Source organism: Micromys minutus (assembly GCF_963924665.1).
Source record: "Micromys minutus genome assembly, chromosome: 7".
Classification (NCBI taxonomy): domain Eukaryota; kingdom Metazoa; phylum Chordata; class Mammalia; order Rodentia; family Muridae; genus Micromys; species Micromys minutus.
In genome coordinates, this window is record NC_137976.1 from 1328290 (window position 1) to 1348258 (window position 19969).

Sequence of the window (19969 nt, forward strand, 5' to 3'; positions counted from 1 at the left end):
TATAGATACACATGTAGCCATACACACATTTATACACACATTCAGACATACACTTACACACATACTCATAGATATAGACACGCACATTTATACACACACTCAGACATACACTTGCACACACAGACACACACACACAGACCCATGTGGATTTAAGGAAATGTGAAGATGTTGAAGAATCACAGTGATGACAGGGAAGATATTTTCTTACAAAGCTGTTCAAACAGCAGGACGTCAAATGGTCAGAGGTCATATTTTGATCGCTAACCTGTTCAGCTGAGTCCTGTGCTATGTAATCTTATATTGTCATTTTGCTTCCACGTTTAAAAAAACATTTAGAATCCTCTGGGTTGCAAATGGGTTTCTTCTAATTACACTGTTTGTTTTCCAATGGCTATAATGACCAATGGTGATCGGTTTTGAGGATCACCTTTTATATGTCAAACAATAGAAAACCCAACATGACCATAAATATTAATATCATAAAATGGCTTAGTTGGAGCTTAGCCCTTTAGAACAGGAAAGTTATCAACCACGGGGATGTCTCTGGGATTAAGGTTACTAAGTTCATGTCCTGTCACACAAGATAATGTGACACATTGAATACTTACTCAGTACCTCCTTTGGCCACCTGCTGTTCTGGGGACGTGCAGGTACCAGAGCAGATGAGTTTCTCCCTGTGAAGATGCGAGTCCAGTGGGAGGCACAGATAATGAATAAGATAAGCCAATTACATGTGTTTAATTGACTTGATTAAACATATGCTAGAGATGGTGCCAAGAAAACTAAATTAAGTAGAGAATGGGGCTAGGGCAGGAGGGATTCCCCCGCAGGGCCAACCTGGCCTACTGAAAAGATAGCTGCTAAGCAGGCATCACAAGGACATTGGGATGGATAGGGGATATGCCCTCTCCAATGGGAACAGGAAGTACACACTGCAGCCTCACTGACCCATTTGCTTGCCTTTCCACAGTGGGGCCTGGCGTATCTTCTCTGGAGATATGGGACTCTCCCTCCAGCCCTCCCTTCCTCACTGTCCCTGTCATACAGTGTCACGGTCCCACACCAGCAGCAGTCTTCTCAGTGGTTACTTATCTTGTGTCCTATATCCCTGAGACAGGGGATCCTTCGTTGTCACTTGAGTGTATCCTGTTCCTGGTGTGTCAGACCAGCTGCTTCCTCATAACTATTGTTGAGGAGAAGGAACCGCTCAGGTTTCTATTTCTGGTGCAAGGACATGTCTGAGTCCCCTGGGTCTTTTGGATATTCACAGGGTAGAGGCTGCCCATGTTTTTTTGTGGAAATTCAGAGGGTAGAAGCATCTGGCAGACAGCACGCAGTCCCCTGAGATCTCAAAGGCTCTTCGTTTTCTGCAACTGTGGGAATCTCTGCACTTTTCTTCCATTTTTTAAAAAATTTTAACCAAGAGTGCCAGGGGAAGTGAAATAATTTGTACAGAGACCATGGGGAAAAACCAGGCCAAAAGGAATGTGGGCTGCACATCATTGGCTGACTGGGGTATATGACCCAGTTCTGAGTCCACAGAGCAAGAAATGTGGTTAGAGATGAAGCACCCAGAGGAACAGCGAACTTTCTTGTTTGTGGGGTGACTTGATTACATTCATGTGAAGAGAGAGGTGTGGTAAAATAACCAGTTGTAACCCGGGGCTTCAACAGGCAACATACAAGACTTTCTCAAATGGACGTGGCACTTGGATGACCTAGGTTCCATCAGCTGCTTGGTTTAGGAGTGGGTGGGAAGAACTAAGGAGACAGGGGGTCTAGGAATTCCTTCACTGGAGAGAAAGGCACTTTGGGTACATTATGCAGACCCTGTTCTCCCTTGAACATAACAAACAAACAAGGGCAGGGAGATGGATCCATGGGTAGAGAGCCTGCCATCCAAGCACCCATATAAAAAGTCAGGTGTGCCTGTGTTAGAGTCATTAGATGCCCCCTAGGTCACTAGCCTAGCGTAAACCTTTAGCTAGCACTCGCTTCAACCAGACTCTATCTCAAAAAGGTAAGGTGAAGACACCCAATGTTAACCTCTGGCCTCCACATGCACAGGCACAGGCATGAGAGATAGACAGATGGACAGACATACATTAAAAGGCAGAGAAGGAAGAAGGAAAAAAATAGAGTTAAACAACCATCAGATGAGCCTGATTCTAGAAGTCACCCTGTAAAGATTTTGAAGATCCTGCCCCTGGACTTGGGCCTACCATCAATGGCTTCTGGAAAACATTTTAACATCTAGCACATCTGTAGGAAAGACTGAACCAAGTATATTGCTAATTAAGGCCCCTGTTGGCTGTTCAGCATGAAGGTTTAACTTGGAGCTGCCAGCTGTAACTGGCTGTGATTACACCAGGCAATTCTACCTCCACTCTCAGGGTAATTTTCTGGTACACAAATTCTGAGATAAAATTATTTTAGTAATTGAGGTTTTATTTTTTTTCTCTCTCTCTCTCTATTTCAAAACGTTGCTCAGCTAGTAAAACCAAAGTGATGTTGGAGATGCTAACAAGGCATTGTCACTAGAAGGAAAACAAAAGGACACTAGCTATCAATACACATCTGTTAGTGAAGTCACTGTCCAGTGCCCAGCTGTTCACAGGCTTCCTACCCTGTTATTGTCACTATAGATGATAGATAGACAGACAGATGGATGATAGACATATGGATGGATGGATGGATGGATGGATGGATAGATAGATAGATAGATAGATAGATAGATAGATAGATAGATAGATAGATAGAGATATATAACTATATATCTCATGGTCTGAATGCCCCTTTTTAAATTGATATTTTTACCCTTACCCAAGAAATGGGAATTTTCTCAAGATTAATCATTATTGATCTCACCTTTTAGAAGTGTGTATGTTCTGAATCCCCTTTGTCTACTGAAATTTAATCTTGGTTGAAGGAAAGGTGTTTGCTGTCGTACGCTGCCCTCCCATCTCTTCAAGCGGTTTTCCTAATTAAACAGTAAAGTGGGTTCACATAGAGTGATGTGATGCTGTAATGTCACGCTGAACTGGGTCGGCTAATGCATGCTCTCTTTTCAGCAAGAACACAAGGACTTCAGACACCTTGAGCAAGCAGCAGACTCTGAGGATGCACATTGACATACCCAGGGCTCAGCTTTTGATCGAAGAGAGAGACACAATGGAGACCATAGGTAAGGTGCCCCTTTCTCAGCCAGACCTGCAAGCCAGGGAAACACTCGACAGGACAATAGTTTGGATCCCTATGAGTAGAGAAGCTGAGGGGCATAGTGAGTGCCAGTAAATACACCACCTGAGTTCCCCAACTCTGCTCACTTTGGGCCTTTCCTGGAGAGACCATTGTCCCTCCAACGATGCAAACTTTATAGCACAGAGAGCTCCTCAAGCCTTCCTTGTAAAGCTTCATCTTAGAAATCCCCTCTGCTCTCCTTGCCAACCCTGTCAAGATCGGCCTTCATTAAATAAACCTTCAAAATTTGATTTAAGACTTAAACAAATAAATGCCTCCAGCAGGCTGTCTCCCTATTCCCAGCATCTCATAACATCCTGGGCTGAGAGAAACAGTCAGATCCCCACCCCAGAACCCCGGAGTTTCTCAGCCTTGAGAGACGCCATGGAAAATGACAGGCACCTATCCACCACAAACCCACCTTCTTGACCTGCCACCTTCCCATGATTTGTAACAACCATGGCAGCCCCTAACAGTTGATGAGAGCTCTCCAAATCCCATGGTCTCTTTTAGCATGTTCCATGTTACCTGCTTAACCCTCTATTGGCTCACAGGAAAGAAGCTGCTCTTCTCTGAGCTGTGGGAAGGTTTTCATAACTGGTCTCCACCTTTTCTTGTCCCACCATTTTGGAAGGTATCTTGAGCTGATGACTTTGAAACACCAAGGCCCGGTCTGTACTCAGTCCAAGCATAGCCTTGACTGGCAGAACTACGACCATGTCCAGTCTTGCCCTCAGTCATGTGACTCCCATGAATTCTTAGGTGCACGTGAAACAGGAAGTAGGGTGCAGTAGGGTGTGTCAGCTTTTCTTAGTGCAAACTGGAGGCCACTCTTTGCTTCAAGTTGTCTATGCCTTTGCTGGCCTCTCTCTGTAGATAGGACGTTAAAACTAAAATCATCTTTGGCAGTGCACTTTGCGAGGCCGACAGCATCCTGTGTGTTTATTTTAGAATGCAGGGAGGCTGGTCACAGTGGTTTTATAACAGTGAGGGGTACAGAGGGTGTTTGTAAGTGTTCCTCCTCAGACCCTTCATAATCCTTCAAATGCCTGTTACAGCAAGATGGAGCCTGTCAGTGGTACATGGCTTCCATGGGCTCTTTGTTGCTGGCTGAATACCAGATGGCCTGCCAGCCATCTGTGTATGTCACTGTGACCTGCAGCCAGAGATCCATCACCGTCTCCTATTAATTTCAAAGTAGTGGGTCGATGGTGTTTTTCTCATTACCCGGAAACACTCCAGGCTTCGGGTGTAAGACTCCAGCCATCAGACCACCATTCGTTTCTGCCCAGTAGATGAGGAGGCACTTGACATTTCCCAGGACAGGTTTATAACCCAGCCGTGAATCTCATCTTAGAATTACAACTCCCTATCAGAATCCACCATGCATTATGGAGGACAAACCGGTGTAGATAGGGGGTCCTCTGGTATCAGCTGTAATTTCGAGACTCCATCTTTGTGAGAAGCCCACTTCCTCTGAAGGTTTGAATGATGGCACTGGAGCCAAGCCTTCAAGCCTAGCTCTGGCACTCATCTCAATACCAACCTGTGCCGTGCCACCCGCTGGGACACTCAGACAGCTTGGCAGCCTCCTCTCCAGTTCTCTGCCAAGAAATTTGATTCTAACTTCAAGAGGCCTTTCCTCCCCTGCCAGAGCCTGGGCAACTCGGTTTTGCAAGGTTCACTCTGTTCAGAGCCATTTTTGGGCACAGAAGCCTTGCTGTGTTGTTTATGAACATGGCATCAGTGTCTCACCTTACCCCCACCCCTTCAGACATGCCGTAGCAGGTCCTGGATGGCTGATCATCAGAACACCAGCCTGACCCACAGTCTCTAAAAATGTACAGAACCTCCATGCGTCTTAACCAAAGCCTCCCTTTGTGTCAAAGAACTCTAATAATAAATAATAATAATAATAATCATGACAATCCTCAGACAGACAGTGACCCTTGCATCTCACACAGCTGTTCCCCTTGAGACCCCAAGGCCCTGGCTTTGCCTCCTCAGCCTGTGTCCTGAGGGACTTACAAGAAAGACATCCTTGAAATCAAAGCACGTACTAAAGATTAAAGCCCGGAAGTATCAGGAGGAAAGAAGAGGAATCATCAAGTTCTTCAGGATAGCCCATTTCCCCCTTCATCCTCCAGACACTGACTGAGGACAGTGTGACAGCCAACCCTAGTGCAGGGACTGCGAGGTTCAGTTGCACAGAGTGTTCCATCAACTGAAAAAGCCTGTCACACAGGACAACTCTATCACCGGGAGCATTGACAACGTACAATATATCGGTCAAGCTTTGGACAAACACAAACTCCAGAATATGCCAAGTGGTTAGCTACACCAAGTGGTGTTGTTTTCACAAGAAGCCAAGCCAAAAGAAAGAGAGGAAGCTGACCTCCTCTGTCTGACATGTGTGTGTGTGGGGGGGGGGGGTGTTTAGATTGTCATTTGTTCTCACCTTTGTTAAACACACTTGGCTTTACTGTGTGCTCCCCTTGCAGATGACCGCTCCACAGTCCTGTTGACAGATGCTGACTTTGGGGAGGCAGCCAAACAGAAGTCTCTGACGGTGACTCACACGGTGCATTACCAATCGGTGTCTCAGGCCACCGGCCCCTTAGTGGATGTCTCTGATGCTCGACCAGGAACGAGTGAGTGTTCAGCAGCACTTGGAATGTGTGGCTATTATCAATACTGACAATATCCATGCTCCTGACAAACCAAACAGTGGGGCTTCTTAATCATACACCTAAGCAGTTGATGTGTGCTTATTGGGATATTGGGATGTCCTTTACTACATGTTAGGTATGTGTCAATGCAAACCAACACATCTTAGTCTTGGTTTGCTGTAGAAACGGCTAGAAATGTCAGGTGAATTTAATCCTTCGAACTTTATACAACTCGGAAAAGAGAGGGATGATCAACTTTAATGTGTTGGGCAGTGTTCCATTTGGGGAAGAGAAACAATCTCAAGTTGCTGGGTTAAATGAGGGGGGAGGGGTCAGGCCACTCTCACACCATCACCGGCGCATATTGTGCTGTGGGAAGCCTCGGGACACTGCAGTCTGAGGGGCAGGACGGACAGCTGGACAGCCAGACAGCTCTTGGGCATCCAGGCGCTGCTGGGATGCCACGGAAGAGCTGAGAACAGAGTGAGGGTTTGCAGGCCAGGGCCAAGGGGGAAGAAGGGGCTCCAGCTAGTTTCATGTAGGTCCTTGTCATTGGAGGGCTGCAGGCTTGGTTTGGTGGCGAGGAGCACAGAGAGGCCTTCTGTGGGAGATTAGGCAGCGGTTCTATAGGCAAAAGGCTTCTCTACAGCTCCCAACGGCAGGTCCGGATGGGAAGGAGACAGGCAATAGTTTTAAGACATTTATTTTCATGGTGGAAAGTGGATGAGTAAAACTATACCCCACTTATCAGAGTGGGCCTGAGACTAAATACCTTTTGCAGGGAGAAGTGTCTGGGAAGAAAGGCTAATTGGCTAAGCCTCCAGGCTTTTTGATTCATCATTATAATGAATGTCTTGAGTCTATCTGACCTGTGGTCTTGTCCTCACCTGTGGCCATCAGCCCTATATGACTGATGGCCACAGATCTTTGGAGGGCTGTGGCTAGTGACAGCAGCCTGGTTTGGGGAGTAAAGCAAGACTCCTACTGTCCCTTAGGATCACCGGGGTCTCAAGCCTCATCTCAACCGGGAACCAGAATGTCTTTCAGGGTCTCACATCAAGTGTGTTATCTACAGCAACCTTTCAAGGTCTCAACTCATAAAGTAGACGTCAGTTTTTGTTTCAGAGATAGTCCAAGGTTATACACATGAAGCACACACAGAAAGCTTCTGTAGACATGTCCGTCCTCACAGCTAACATTTGTCTCCTAAACACACAGAGAAGAATGGTGGTTCTGGCTTATCTGGAGATTTTGTTCTGCTTGGTTATTCATATTTGCATTGATAATTGATGGAAATTAATTACTACAAAGAAGTTTCCTGATGTGCATCTATCTTATTAATTAGATATTCTGGTTTCTTTATAACTGAAACTATTCATAAATCCCCCCAAGGGGTGAGAGATTGATGTCCCAATTGTCATTTTGGAAGCTTTGCTGTCTAACTTGTAAGTCCTTAATCACTCTCTCTGCAACACTTCTAGCGACATACGGTATCATGAGGAAACCCATGATGCATGGCTGAAAGCTGTGGCTTACAAACTCTAGCTTATGCCACAAAGTAAGCTTCGTGGTGTGCCTAGTCAGTTCCCAAACCAGGCCGTAACACTCAGGAAGACACTGAACAGAGCTGAGGATCACCTGAGACTGTGGCTTTCACCATGTTGAAGCCATGTGTGGTTCGTCCCTTGTGCTGAGCCTTGTGTGTCTCCTCCCTCCTGAGGCTGTCGGTATGTTCTCAAGATACAAGGAACCACTAGTTCTCTGGGCTTGTGTCTACAAGCTGAGAGCCTCGTCACTAAAATACATCAAGGCCTTGACCACCCTTCAGCCACTGACTTCACCACTGGCTTCAGCCTCTACGAGTTTTAAGCTGTGTTTTCTTTGCTCTTAAATCAAAGGGAAGTTGACGCGTCTGGGAGATATGCCTTTGCTTGACATCTGCCAGGTAAAAAGCAGCAGAGGCTCGTGCTTTCCTTCGAATGGCCTTTGAAAGCAAAGGCACATACAACAGCTATCACGAATGGTTAATGCAGGGGCAGAGGCGATAGCCGGAATGTGCCGAAAACCTCCAGCAGCATGAAGAATATGGGCTAACAGGAAGTGGTTTTGATGGCATTTAAAATACCAGAGATGAATTTGTTACATGTGCAGACATTGTAAGCCAGGTACTCCAGCAAGCAAGCAGGAACCCTGGGAGGAGTGTGCTGCATGTCTCTTGGCTATGAAGCTGTTAAACATCACTAGGGAAATAGGACAATTCATTCAGCATTTACAATGTTTATGCAGATAAACTCTGCATATATGGCTCATACTCCTTGTTGGGAATGCACTGCAAACAAAATGAGGGAGTGGAGAGATGTGTATTTCATTTTAGTGGGAAGGCAGATGTTACACAAAGATATGTTCCACACTTCTCCTCAGAAAATGGTAGATTAAAAAAAAAAACAAAAGAGTGAAGAGGGCCAGAGTTAGATCAGTCTGGTACAGGGAAGGTGGGAGGAGACCCCTGGACCTGGGGTTGGTTTTTTTTGTTTGTTTTTGTTTTTGTTTTGGTGTGTGTGTGTGTGTGTGTGTGTGTGAGGGATGGGGTGGGATTCATCCATGGAGGAGGAGGTGGTATAAACCAAGGTCATCAGAGAGAGAACTGGAGCTGGCTGTCAGGAGAGAGCAGGGAGGGAAAAAACCCAAGACTCTCCAGAGTACTGGAGTCGACAGCCCTGGGGTGCTGGGCAAGCTGCCGTGACAGCAAGTAAGAGAGCAAGAGGCAGAAACAGCTGCCCAAGCCAGGCCATGCACGTTCCATTCTGATGGTCCTACGACACTGTCCCAGGATCCAGCCTGACTGTTACCTGGAGGTGACAACAGGAGAACACACATCCTCCTTTACGGTGAATTGCATTTAAACCACCCTGACAGAAGACAAAGCGATTTAAGCTCGGGCATCGTCCTCCAGTTCTCTCTTCCCATCGTAAGATGGAATTGTTCAGAGTCATCCTAAAAGCACTCTATTAAGGATGTCTGGAATCTTTTAATTATTCCATTAACTGCATTCTCAAACCAAAACATGGTAAAGGATCATGATATGCAAGTTGTGTGTGTGTGTGTTGTGTTTGTTTTTAATGAAGACACTGAGTGATTGGTTCCAAAGCACCTTCAGAAGCATGACCTTCAGGACTGTGCTAGGACCCAGATCCTTGCTCACTCTTGCTCTCTAGAGCTTCTCACCACCTCTAATCAGCTGTCACATCTGTGTTAACAGAGTCCTGCGGCCCTATGGCCTAAGCCCAACTCATTAGAGATTGTTGTGTTTGCAGAGATTCATTTGTGAAGCCAGCTCTATAGCCAAGGGTTCTGCCTCTGGGGATGCAGCTGTACATAAATTAGAACCCCTCGTAAAGATTCCACCTGTACCAAGCAGAGCTGAGGCTCCCTGATCACAGTTCTCTCAGACATGCAGTGTAACAGAGCTCTATAGCATTTGCATTAAATTAGGTACTATTAGAAAGCTGTGGTTTGAAACATGTGGGAGGGCACACATGAATCCTATGCAAACACCATGTTGTTCTGTAGAGTCTTGAGCATCTGCAGGCTTTGGTACCCAAGGAGGTTCTGGGATTCAGTCCCAATGGATGCCAAGGTTTCTATGATCCAACTGTATTTCCCATGGTCTCAACTACAAAAGGCATCATTCTTCTCTCCTCTATGTTAGGATCATGTTGCTATTGCAGGAGCCTTTATTTATTTATTACTAGGGCGTCAGAAAGCTGCTGTCTGTAAACAAACAGGTCAGCACAGCAGAGGTTGTATCCCCAAGTATTTGATTAGCTTGCCAGAGAGTTGCGCTAAAACTCTTCTCATGTAGATGAAGAATGGAAAAACATGCCATTGCATACTTTCACCATGTCTTCTGCCCAGTTTACTTCCTTCCTCCTGCATGATGACACTGATGTTACATACTTGAACCCGGGACTCTATTCATATCCTGTTCCCAGCACATGCTTTAAGTGCCCCATGAAGATCAAAGTGCCGATCAATAGAGTACTGAGATCGGAGTGATTGGGGTAAGAGTAAACTTACGTAGGACCTGGGAACTCAACCCGTTACCCCTCTTTCTCATCCATCTCGGAGATTTCTGCTCAGCGGGTCTGTGTGTGCTAACCTCTCAGAGAAAGCACATTCTTTCCTCCCTTCTGATGGAAAGATGCCTAAGGTCTCCTGGGAAAAGTAGCAAGGTCTGCAAGTGTGATGACCTATGATTGATTTATTTTTTAGGGACTGGATATCATAGTTACCCATCCATCCATCCATCAGATTGCTCACCTGTGTACAGAACATTTATCATGCATCCTTTAAATATTATCTCTCCTTGGTATCGATGGGTTCTGGGACCTCCAAGTTGCTGAAAGTCGTGGCTACTCAAGTGCCTTGTATAAAATGGCCCTCTTAGTTCATTTTCTAGTACTGTAATAAACATGACAATCCACATCAGCTTGGGGAGAAAAAGAAGTATCCTGGCTTAGACACTCCAGGCTATAGTCCATCACTGAGGGAGGTCAGGGTAGGAACTCAAACAGGAACCTGGAGGCAGCAGCTGATGCCATGGAGGGGTGCTGCTTACTGGGTTGCTCTCTGTGACTTACTTAGCCTGCTTTTATATACAACCCAGAATCACCTGCCCAGGGGCAGCACCCATGGGCTGGGTCGTGGTACATCAATCATCAGTCAAGAAAACACCCCGCAAACTTATCTACAAGTCAGTCTGGTAGAGGCATTTTCTCAGCTGAGGTTCCCTCTTCTGAGGCAACTCTAACTGCACTGTGCTAAGATCACCAACGGTAATGAACACCGTGGCCCAGTGTTTCTATATAAGATGTACTGGCCCTCACATATACACTAAATAATATGCAGATTCCTTATGATGCCTCACACACTGTATGTGCCCCCTAATACCACATGCAAACAGTGTGTGCACTGCATGCACACTGTGCACGACATGTGTATACCATGTGTATGCTGTATGAACACTACATGCCATATATGGATATTGATATCCAGTTACCAAGTGCTGCTGCTGGCATCTGGTCCTCTTACTGCCCAGTGACACAGATTATCAAGTTCACATGTAATTCAATCCTCAAACATAGACAAGGAAGTCAAGGTCCCAAGAGGGGAATGACTTGCCTGGTTACCTCAACTTGATAGCAGAGCAAATGCTCCTAAATCCCAGACAGCTGCACCAGCTGCTAAGAATCTGTAAGCTCAGGAATTGTAGACCCTAGGGCTCTGACAGCTGCCTGTCTTTCCCTCATCCCCTTAATTATCTAGAAAGGCTGGTGCAGCTTCTTCACTGGGGTTTTAGGGTTTGCCACAGGTCCTGGCTCTCTGCCAGATATGGACATGAATCGTAGATGTACTTCCCAGATGCTGTCCTCAGCCCACACGCTGCAATCTTCCAATACAGAGAAACCCAGGGAAGGCAGCTGAGCTTCGGCCAGAAAAACTCAAATCCTTACCGTGCCCATGTCCTGCTCAGCCCTGCACCTCTTCTGACTTCATGGCCTTCTACTATGTCACAGCCAGTGCCCCCCCCCCCCATCATGTGGCTCTCAGCCTGGCCCTTGCCTGCCCATCCCTGGCCATCTTTAACCATCTGAGAAGCCTGTTTTATGAGCTGTTAAGAAACATTCTTCTGTCAAACTGACTAAGACAAGATTTTAGCCTTCTTGATTAACCAATGGAATCCTCTCAATATACCTAGGATGTTTCCCAGCAGGCTAAAAGTCTGCTGCTCAAGCACCAGAGACTTTTATACCCTGAGTGCTCTGACACATTCAGATCACTGTTAGCAGTCTCAGAAATGAGAGATACAGGCCTACCCAAATGAGATCACAAAGCCAGGGCTACATAGCCTTTGAGTAATGAAACTAGCCTTGAAAACCAGGAAACATGATTAGAAAGCCCTACACTTCTCCACTGTGTGACCTCTGAGCATAGGTGATAATAAAGTGTATCGGGGAATTAAAGAAGGCTTATATAATACATAGGTGAATATACATGAACGTGTGTGTGCACATGCATCCTTAGGTATCATATATGTATGAGTTCTCCTATCTACTGCATTTGTTTTCTGTGGATGCAATGCCCCCATATACCACACCCTATTGATACAATGTAATAACCTCTTTCCTGGCATTCCCATTGTACTGACTTTTATAATTCACATAGAATTGATTAAAAACACATAGGAAGATGTGAGTGGGTTGTATCCAAATAGTGAAGTTATTACTACAACTCTGAATATATACTCTGTCACATAGGGTGGTATGAGAAAGTACAGGAAAAAGAATAGCTCCTGTGGGCAAGGTGATCCCATGATCCAATGCGCCATAAGCTCTGGATAAACGTTTGCTACTTAAATAGGGAAAAGATCAGCTCTTATGCATGAGAAGACTGCCGAGTTCTCTGTGCATAGCTGAGGCCTCATCTGGGAGACCTAAGAACAGATAGCAGATGATTAAAGAGAGACTAATCCAGTGAGCGCATACCACGTGTGACATGCTTTATAACCAGCCTATTACCCACACAATCCTCTCTCATCCTGAATCCTGGGATAATTAAAATAATTTGATTCAATGGGCAGAAACTTAATACAGATTTAGACCCAGAGTTGAAAGGTCAGCAGTTATTTATAACCCTGTCCTCTAACTCGTTGGCTGCTTGGCAAGCACGCTGATGCTTAATCACTAAGTTGTATTTATATTAGAGCTTTGGGAGGTTGGCAAAGGATCTATCACGCAGGGGCAGAAAAAAATTCCTAGAGGAGCAAAGTCACCACTGAGCAGAGTCCAGGTATTTACAATGCTGTTGGAATTCTGAATTGAACCATACCCAGTTCAATTCAGATACAAAATAATGGTTGCCATAAACCTGATTATTATTATTTTTTAAAGTGTGTCAAGTATCCTTGTCTTTCCACATCCTGACACGATGCTCACCCTGGGACACCTGCACGGCACAGAGCAGAATTGTGGCCTGCGGCTCAGAAAACTGATACCATGACCTATATTTTCAACATTTATCAGGCCACTGCTCTGTCCTCATCCAGGGGGAAAACGGATGATGAATAGAATTAACTTGAAAAGAATTGTAGCTTTGAATAGAATTTTTCCAAAATGAGAGGTCTCAGTGAGGAAGGAAGACCTGAGCCCCACACCCAGAAGCGAGCTTTCTAAGGCAGGAAACCTGGGGACCTACAAGGGAAATTAGGGACTATCGAGTCTGCCCTAGTCCAGGCCAAGAGAACACTCAGAACCCTCTACATGTGTGGCTGCCATTTGAAACCCAAAGAATTAAAAAAAAAAAAAAAAAAAAAAAAAAAAAAAAAGAGATTCCTCAAAACTTACATAAGGGGCTGGGTAATTTTCTAGAAAAGACTCATTAGCATTTAAATAACAAGCTGTACTATTTAAGCTCCACTTATCAAGTCAATAGTGCCTGGAAGACATTTAGACTCCTACCCATGACACTGGTTTTCTATCTTGTGGAGGGCCTCTCTGGAATGTTCCTCTTCCTTGGGGGTAAAAAGGGAAAAAAGAAACCCTGCAATTATCATTCACACCTTGTTGTGTACAGGGCTCCACACTTTGGTGTAGCTCATTTGCATTTTCATCAAAGCCCAGAAACCATCTTCTAATAAAGCCTCCTTCTATGGGATTTTGCAAGAGATGAAATGTGCCTGAAAAAAAAAAAAAAATCAATGTAGCCGAAAGCATGCAGCAGGACTGAATCTTTTGATGACCCAGGGAATCTTTAAATGTATTGATTTGGCCATCTTCTTAATGTTCCTCTCCTAAATCCTAGGCTGATGGATTGGTTCAAAGACCAATAACTAGAAACCTGCAAAGGGGAAAATCTTCCACTTTTAAAGAAAGGCTTTTCCCTGATGCCCTGTGTCAGCATTTCATGATCCAGTGGGGATTATAACCATGGTCCTGTGCACATCCAACTACAGACCCAGACAGCCAGGATCAGGCCACACCTGGCCAAGTAAAAGACAGTGCCTGAACAGACAGGCAGAAGAGCTGGCCTATGCCTAAGCTGCCATTGTTCATCTGTGAAGTGACTTCAGGCTAAGTACGAATCCCAACAATTACTGTGGGCCAGCTGTGTAGACAGCTCTAAAGACAGACCCATGCATCTACCCTGGAGAGACATCTGAGTTCATAGAGGCATGGAATTGAGCCCAGGCAGCCAGGTCCAAAGTTCAGTCTCAGTTTGTTCCTCTGAAATAGCTGTACAGTGCTGATCACAAAGTGGCCAGACCATGGCCGTTCCAAGAAGCAAAGAATTCAGAAGTGGAAAAGTCCCTTCAGGACCCTGAACTACTTTCAGTTGGAGTCCCACAAAAAGCACTCCAGGGAACAGAACACCTCCCTGGTCCACGGAATTTCAGGAAACATAATTCTCTGGCCTGCTCCAGGGCCCAACACATGTTGCTGCTAGCCTGTCCCTTTCCCCAGTTCACCAGGGTTGAGCAAAGACCACGCTTCCCTAGTCCCCTGCTGCCCTTAGTTCCAGATTTAAAGGAGACACAAGTGAGTCCTTAGCAGCAGCCCACATACACGTGGTCCTCGACAGTTTTCATAGACAGTTGACATGCTATCCAGACACCATTTAACTGTTCGTTGTTCATATTAAATAGTCCAATTCTTCTCATGGTACTCACTGAGAGACATACGGTCACATGCTGAGAGGATGTTGGGACAGAAAAAAAAAAGTGCGTCGAGGGGCTTCACCTGCAACAGCCGGATGAAAGTTCTGACTGAACTAATAAGTGAACTTGAAACAAGGCTTCGGCAGTCATCGGCCATCCTGGACTCAGATACAATTCTTGGTTCTCCCTGCAGGGGGCAGCCTCCTCCTGTAGCTCTCTCTTTATAAGTCCGCCAGTCAAACAGCCCCCTGCGACCTCCTCTTTACTGATTATGTACGCAGTGACTGTTTTCCCAATGAGACCATGTCCCATGACCCTGGAGTCAAGGGTATAACTTGAGGTGGAGTGGGGAGCAGTGTGTAGTTCAGCTACACCAGCACTGGAGGGTAAATGAACCTCAGAAAGAAATCTTGTTCAAACACATTTGGTCAAGTTTCCTTGTCTTATGGGAAGTACAGATACTTAGAAAGTTTAAGTGAATGTTTTGGCCATTGTTAATGGCCACAAACAAGGTTCTGACCTAAAGGTTCCAAGTTCTTCAGCTTATGGAATTTTTGTTAAATACTTAAATATCTGGCAAACTTAGTAAGTAGGTCATGAAAGAAGGCTTTCACTGGGAAAATCCAAAAAAAGGCTTCCTAGGGGCTTGTCTTTGAATGGGGAGGCAGGGAAGGAGGGTGACAGCTGCTTGCTGTGCTTAACTCCTGAAGACGGACACACATCACCCCTTGTTCTTTGCAGACCCCACCACCAGGAGGAATGCGAAGGCTGGACCCACAGCGAGAAACCGGTATGCCAGTCAGTGGACCCTCAACAGACCCCACCCTACCATCTCAGCACACACCCTCACCACAGACTGGAGACTGCCTACACCCAGGGCTACGGGGTCTGTGGACAAGGAGAGTGACAGCTACAGTGTCAGCCCGTCACAAGACACAGGTGGGCAGCAGGGCTTCCCTGGCTCCGGGAGGAGGGAAGCCTGTGAAACCTTCCTTTCCTCCTGCCTCACTTCTCTTGTGAAGGTCAGCTCCCAGGCTAAGTGTTCAGCCTTCCCTGTGTGCAAGGCCTGAGTTCTGCAGGATTGAGCTGAAATGCATCTGTCACTCTGGCAGGTGTCTTGAATCTCCCACCCATACTGCTTTCTCCCTCGGAGTTCCTGCCCTACAGAAAGAGGCACTTTGACAACTCACCCACACAGCAGCAGTAATTGCTAATTGTGCTCTGAGGGCGTCTGACCCACTCACACCCCCAGGACTAAGAACCCCAACTTTTTCATATCCTTCCCCAAGAAGGTCATAGCACCCCTATAGGGAACACCGGCCGATCCTTCTGACAATGAACCAGGTTGATTGGAAGATAAATGAGCCATTAGGTTGACGGTGTCAACCACTAAGACTTTATTTCCAAGCAAGACCTCATGAAAAGTTATGTCTCAATCTGATAGCTATAAAAATTTTAATACTCATTTGTTTTCTTCCTCTTCACAACACACTTCAAAAACAGGGCTCCAAAGGTAGCATGTCACTGTGGGGATTTATTTTTATGCCTGGTATTTCTCTTAGAAGGTTCTCAGAGGTGAACTTCAAAAGTTTTATTTGGATTTAGAACACAGAGGCACCTTTGACTGAGGTGACATGGCCTTGTTGTAAGGAATCTTTGCACTGGTTTTTGTCCTATTTTCTAGTTCCCATCAAGATTGGTAACAGCAAAGGATTAATCCTGGGGATCAGGGACTGTTCTGCCTTGTGAAAAAGTCAATCTTCAGTGTGTGTGTGGGGGGGGGGGTTGTAGTATGTGTGTGGGGTGTGTGGTGTGTGGTGTGTATAGTATGTGTGTGTGGCGTATAGTATGTGTGTGGGGTGTGTAGTATGTGTGTGGGGTGTGTGGGGGTATGGGGGTGTATATATGTGGTATGTGTTATATGTGTGTGGTGTGTATAGTATGTGTGTGGGGTGTGTGGTGTGTGTAGTATGTGTGTATGTAGTATATGTGTGGTGTGTGTGTATGTGTGGTATGTGTGTGGTATATGTGTGGTGTGTGTGGTATATGTGTGTGGTGTGTATAGTATGTATGTGAGTGTGGGGGGTATGTGTGTGGGTATGTTTAGTGTGTGTATGATGTATGTATGTATGTATATGTGTGTGGTATGTGTATATGTATGTATGCAGCATGTGTGTGCTTTTGAACACAGACTTCACATATATGCATAGAGGCCAGAAGTTGACATTGAGTGTCTTCCTCAATCACCCACAATCTATTTTTTCAGATAGGGCCTCTCACTGAACCTGGAACTCACTACATCAGCAAGCCCTAGGGATTCTCCTGCCTCTCCTGTACCAGTTTTTAGTGTGGGTGCGGGCGATCAAACTCAGGTCCTCATACTTGCATGACAGACACTTACTGACTGGGCCATCTCTCCAGCCTGTCGTCTTCTAAGAATCATCAATTACATCTTCCTTCCCAAGTTGATGCCCAAGGAACTGACCTTCAAAGCTTGGATATTTATGTCAAATACAAAACCTCTGCAATGTGTTTGCTGGTTGGAACAGGAAAGGGTGCTGCAGTGTTGACACTGCCTCCCAAGTGTCCCTGCTAACGCTAAATTGATTGAGGGGAAGGCTTTGCTTATTTATAAAAATACCCAGGGCTGAAACATCTGACTGCAGAAACTGGTTTAATGTGAAGTCCCTGAACTTTGTTGATGAATCTGGCCTCAGAGCCATCAAAGCAGAACCCTCTGATTCAGCCAAGCATCTCCCAGATACAATGTATCTGCAGATTACTGCCACAAGCCAGGAAAAGTCATCCATCCAGTTGATCTAGATACAATGTATCTGTAGATTACAGCCACAAGCCAGGAAAAGGTCCTTCAACCTGTTGGTCCAAACACAGGCTACCAAGTCATCCCTGTCCCTCTTTTCTCCCTCCCATGATACAGACCGAGCAAGGAGCAGCATGGTCTCCACAGAAAGTGCCTCCTCTACCTACGAAGAACTGGCCAGGGCCTATGAACACGCCAAGATGGAAGAGCAGCTGAGGCATGCCAAGTTCACCATCACAGAGTGCTTCATATCCGACACGTCCTCCGAGCAGTTGACGGCAGGGACAAATGAGTACACAGACAGTCTGACCTCCAGTACCCCTTCAGAATCGGGGATCTGCAGATTCACTGCATCTCCCCCCAAACCTCAGGATGGAGGACGAGTGGTGAACATGGCGGTTCCAAAGGCCCACCGGCCAGGTGAGGACCATTGCTTAGAACATCTAAGTACCAGGAACAGCACTCAGTTCTCACACTGGGTGTGTGTTCTCTTTACTAATTGCTGCGAAGCATATCACCGCAACAATTACTAGCTGAAAACAGTAATATTAATTTATTTGATTCATGCATCTGAGATCTTGTCAGAGTCTAGTGAGGAGAGCAAGCAGTAGCTGTGGGATTCACTTCTAAAAGAAAATGTGGCTAACTCAACTGCCAAGTCTCTGCCAGTGTATTGTCCATGTGGCCTGAGCAACCTCCTAACATAGTGGGTTAGTTCCAAGTGCAAACATTCTAAATGGCAGACAGTGGAAACAACCATGTCCTTAAGGTTGGTGGGAAACTGAGTTAGTCATCACTATAATGAATCTCCCTAGGTTGGGTACTTTGTTAGAAAAGGAGGAGATCCAGCTCATATTTCTTCTGCTCATAGTTCCGGATGTCTGCTGGCATGGCGCTGACATCACTTACTATGAAGTGAGGCCTTCATCGTTAATGGCATTTTGGGGAAGGGGTATGCATGTACAAAAGGACCACAGAGTGAGTCAAGAAATTACCGTATGTGAAAAGACTCTTATAACATATAGTCCTTAAGATAATTAAGCAGAACCACCCGAAGCCTCTTTAAGTATCTTATGACCTACCACTTCTTATGATCCCACCACCTCCCAGTATTAGCACAGGGGTCCTTAGATATACACTCAGCCATCCACAACCCTAGCACGGACAACATCCTTTACACTGTGGTATGGTGTCCAGGCAGAGCCCAGGAAGCTCAGGGTGGAAAGAAAGACATCTCTCTGCTTGATGAGAGGAGTCGGTGGTCAAGAGCTATGCTTTGAAGACTGATTCACTGGGGACTTTTGAAAAGAGAGGGGTCTTAGCAGGAGTCAGTATTAGGGACCACCTTTACCAAGGTACTCATTGAAGATGACAGAAACTGGAAGGTGCAGGTCAAGGGCTAACGTGACCTTCAGCTTGACCTTGTGTGGATACCCTGGGCTTGTGAGTGAGAGCTAAACTCCACACTTAATGAGAGGACAGACACAGCATGTGAGTCAAAGGTCTAGTCTTTCAAAGTGCTGGCATGTCCAAGGACTTCACAGTCTAAGCTCAAAGGAAAGCAGGAACGTGCACCCATCCGACCACAGATACACAGAGAACACTGGTTGGGCCTTGTGTTCAGAGGAATGAAAACTTTCCTGTAGAACCTGTTATTACGTGTTGGCTGCTGGACTGGCAAAGCATGCTCTGCATAACTGAAGCAAAGCTGTATCCTCCAGGCCAGTGGGCTGCTAACCTAAGGAAACACGTTTTGTTTTTGTTTATCCCATCTGTAAGGGATGTCTCATACCCTTTCCTTAATGTGCCAGCCAAAGATGCACATTCAGCCTGGCACATTGTTTTCTGAGCCACAGCCCTGGCACTATTTCACACACATGTGTTCACGCGTGTGTGCACGCACAAACACACACACACATACACACACCTCACTCTTTAAATGATGATCACTGTGCTGGGTCTTATGGCAGAGGACAAAAGTGAAATGAGACCCTAGTAAATGTACACAAATATGTAAAGTGAGAATCACCTATCCCATCAAGTGATCTCCCAAATGTGACTCAAAAGTTGTGGCTGGTGCAATAATCTTAGCTTCCTCCTCACTCTGTCTACCTCAGCAGGGGAGAGGCAGGCTGTTACTCCTGCGCATTTTCATCCATGGGCTTTGCTGTTCTTGGTGTTTACTTAAGAGGCAAATGAAGATAAGCTGTGATCATGGCTTCTGGACCTTGCTCATCCGAGAGGTGACAAGAACAGCAGGAGGAGAGATGAGCCACTGGGCACCTCCTGGCAACTGTAGTTGAGCATGATGCCGCATTGTTGTTCTGGGTCTGTCCGTGATCACACTGCCAAATTCAGAGAAGCAAGAAGGAGCATGAGTGTTCTGGGATACCAGCAGGCCTCCAGATAGTTGTTAGAATCCCGGAGTGCAGGGGCTCCACACGTGCTGCTGGGGGCTTCTTTCTTGGCAGCCATTGAAGTCTTGGGAGTATCCACTCTATCAACACAGCCTGTCTAACTGCTCTC

At 45.9% G+C, this 19969-nt stretch overlaps 1 protein-coding gene across 2 annotated transcripts in view; it reads left to right on the forward strand.

The window, feature by feature from the left end:
* The window catches only part of DSCAM (DS cell adhesion molecule), a gene marked incomplete at both ends in the record, with an annotated part of 537449 nt that overhangs the window by 503948 nt on the left and 13532 nt on the right, over positions 1-19969 (forward strand). Inside the window, 4 exons of one of the 2 annotated variants that reach the window (XM_080919460.1) lie at positions 3072-3184; positions 5742-5891; positions 15364-15561; positions 17561-17890. In XM_080919460.1, the coding sequence (XP_080775586.1) occupies positions 3072-3184; positions 5742-5891; positions 15364-15561; positions 17561-17890 (791 nt within the window). The remainder of the gene's footprint in view (positions 1-3071; positions 3185-5741; positions 5892-15363; positions 15562-17560; positions 17891-19969) is intronic. The other variant, XM_080919459.1, reaches the window with a different exon arrangement.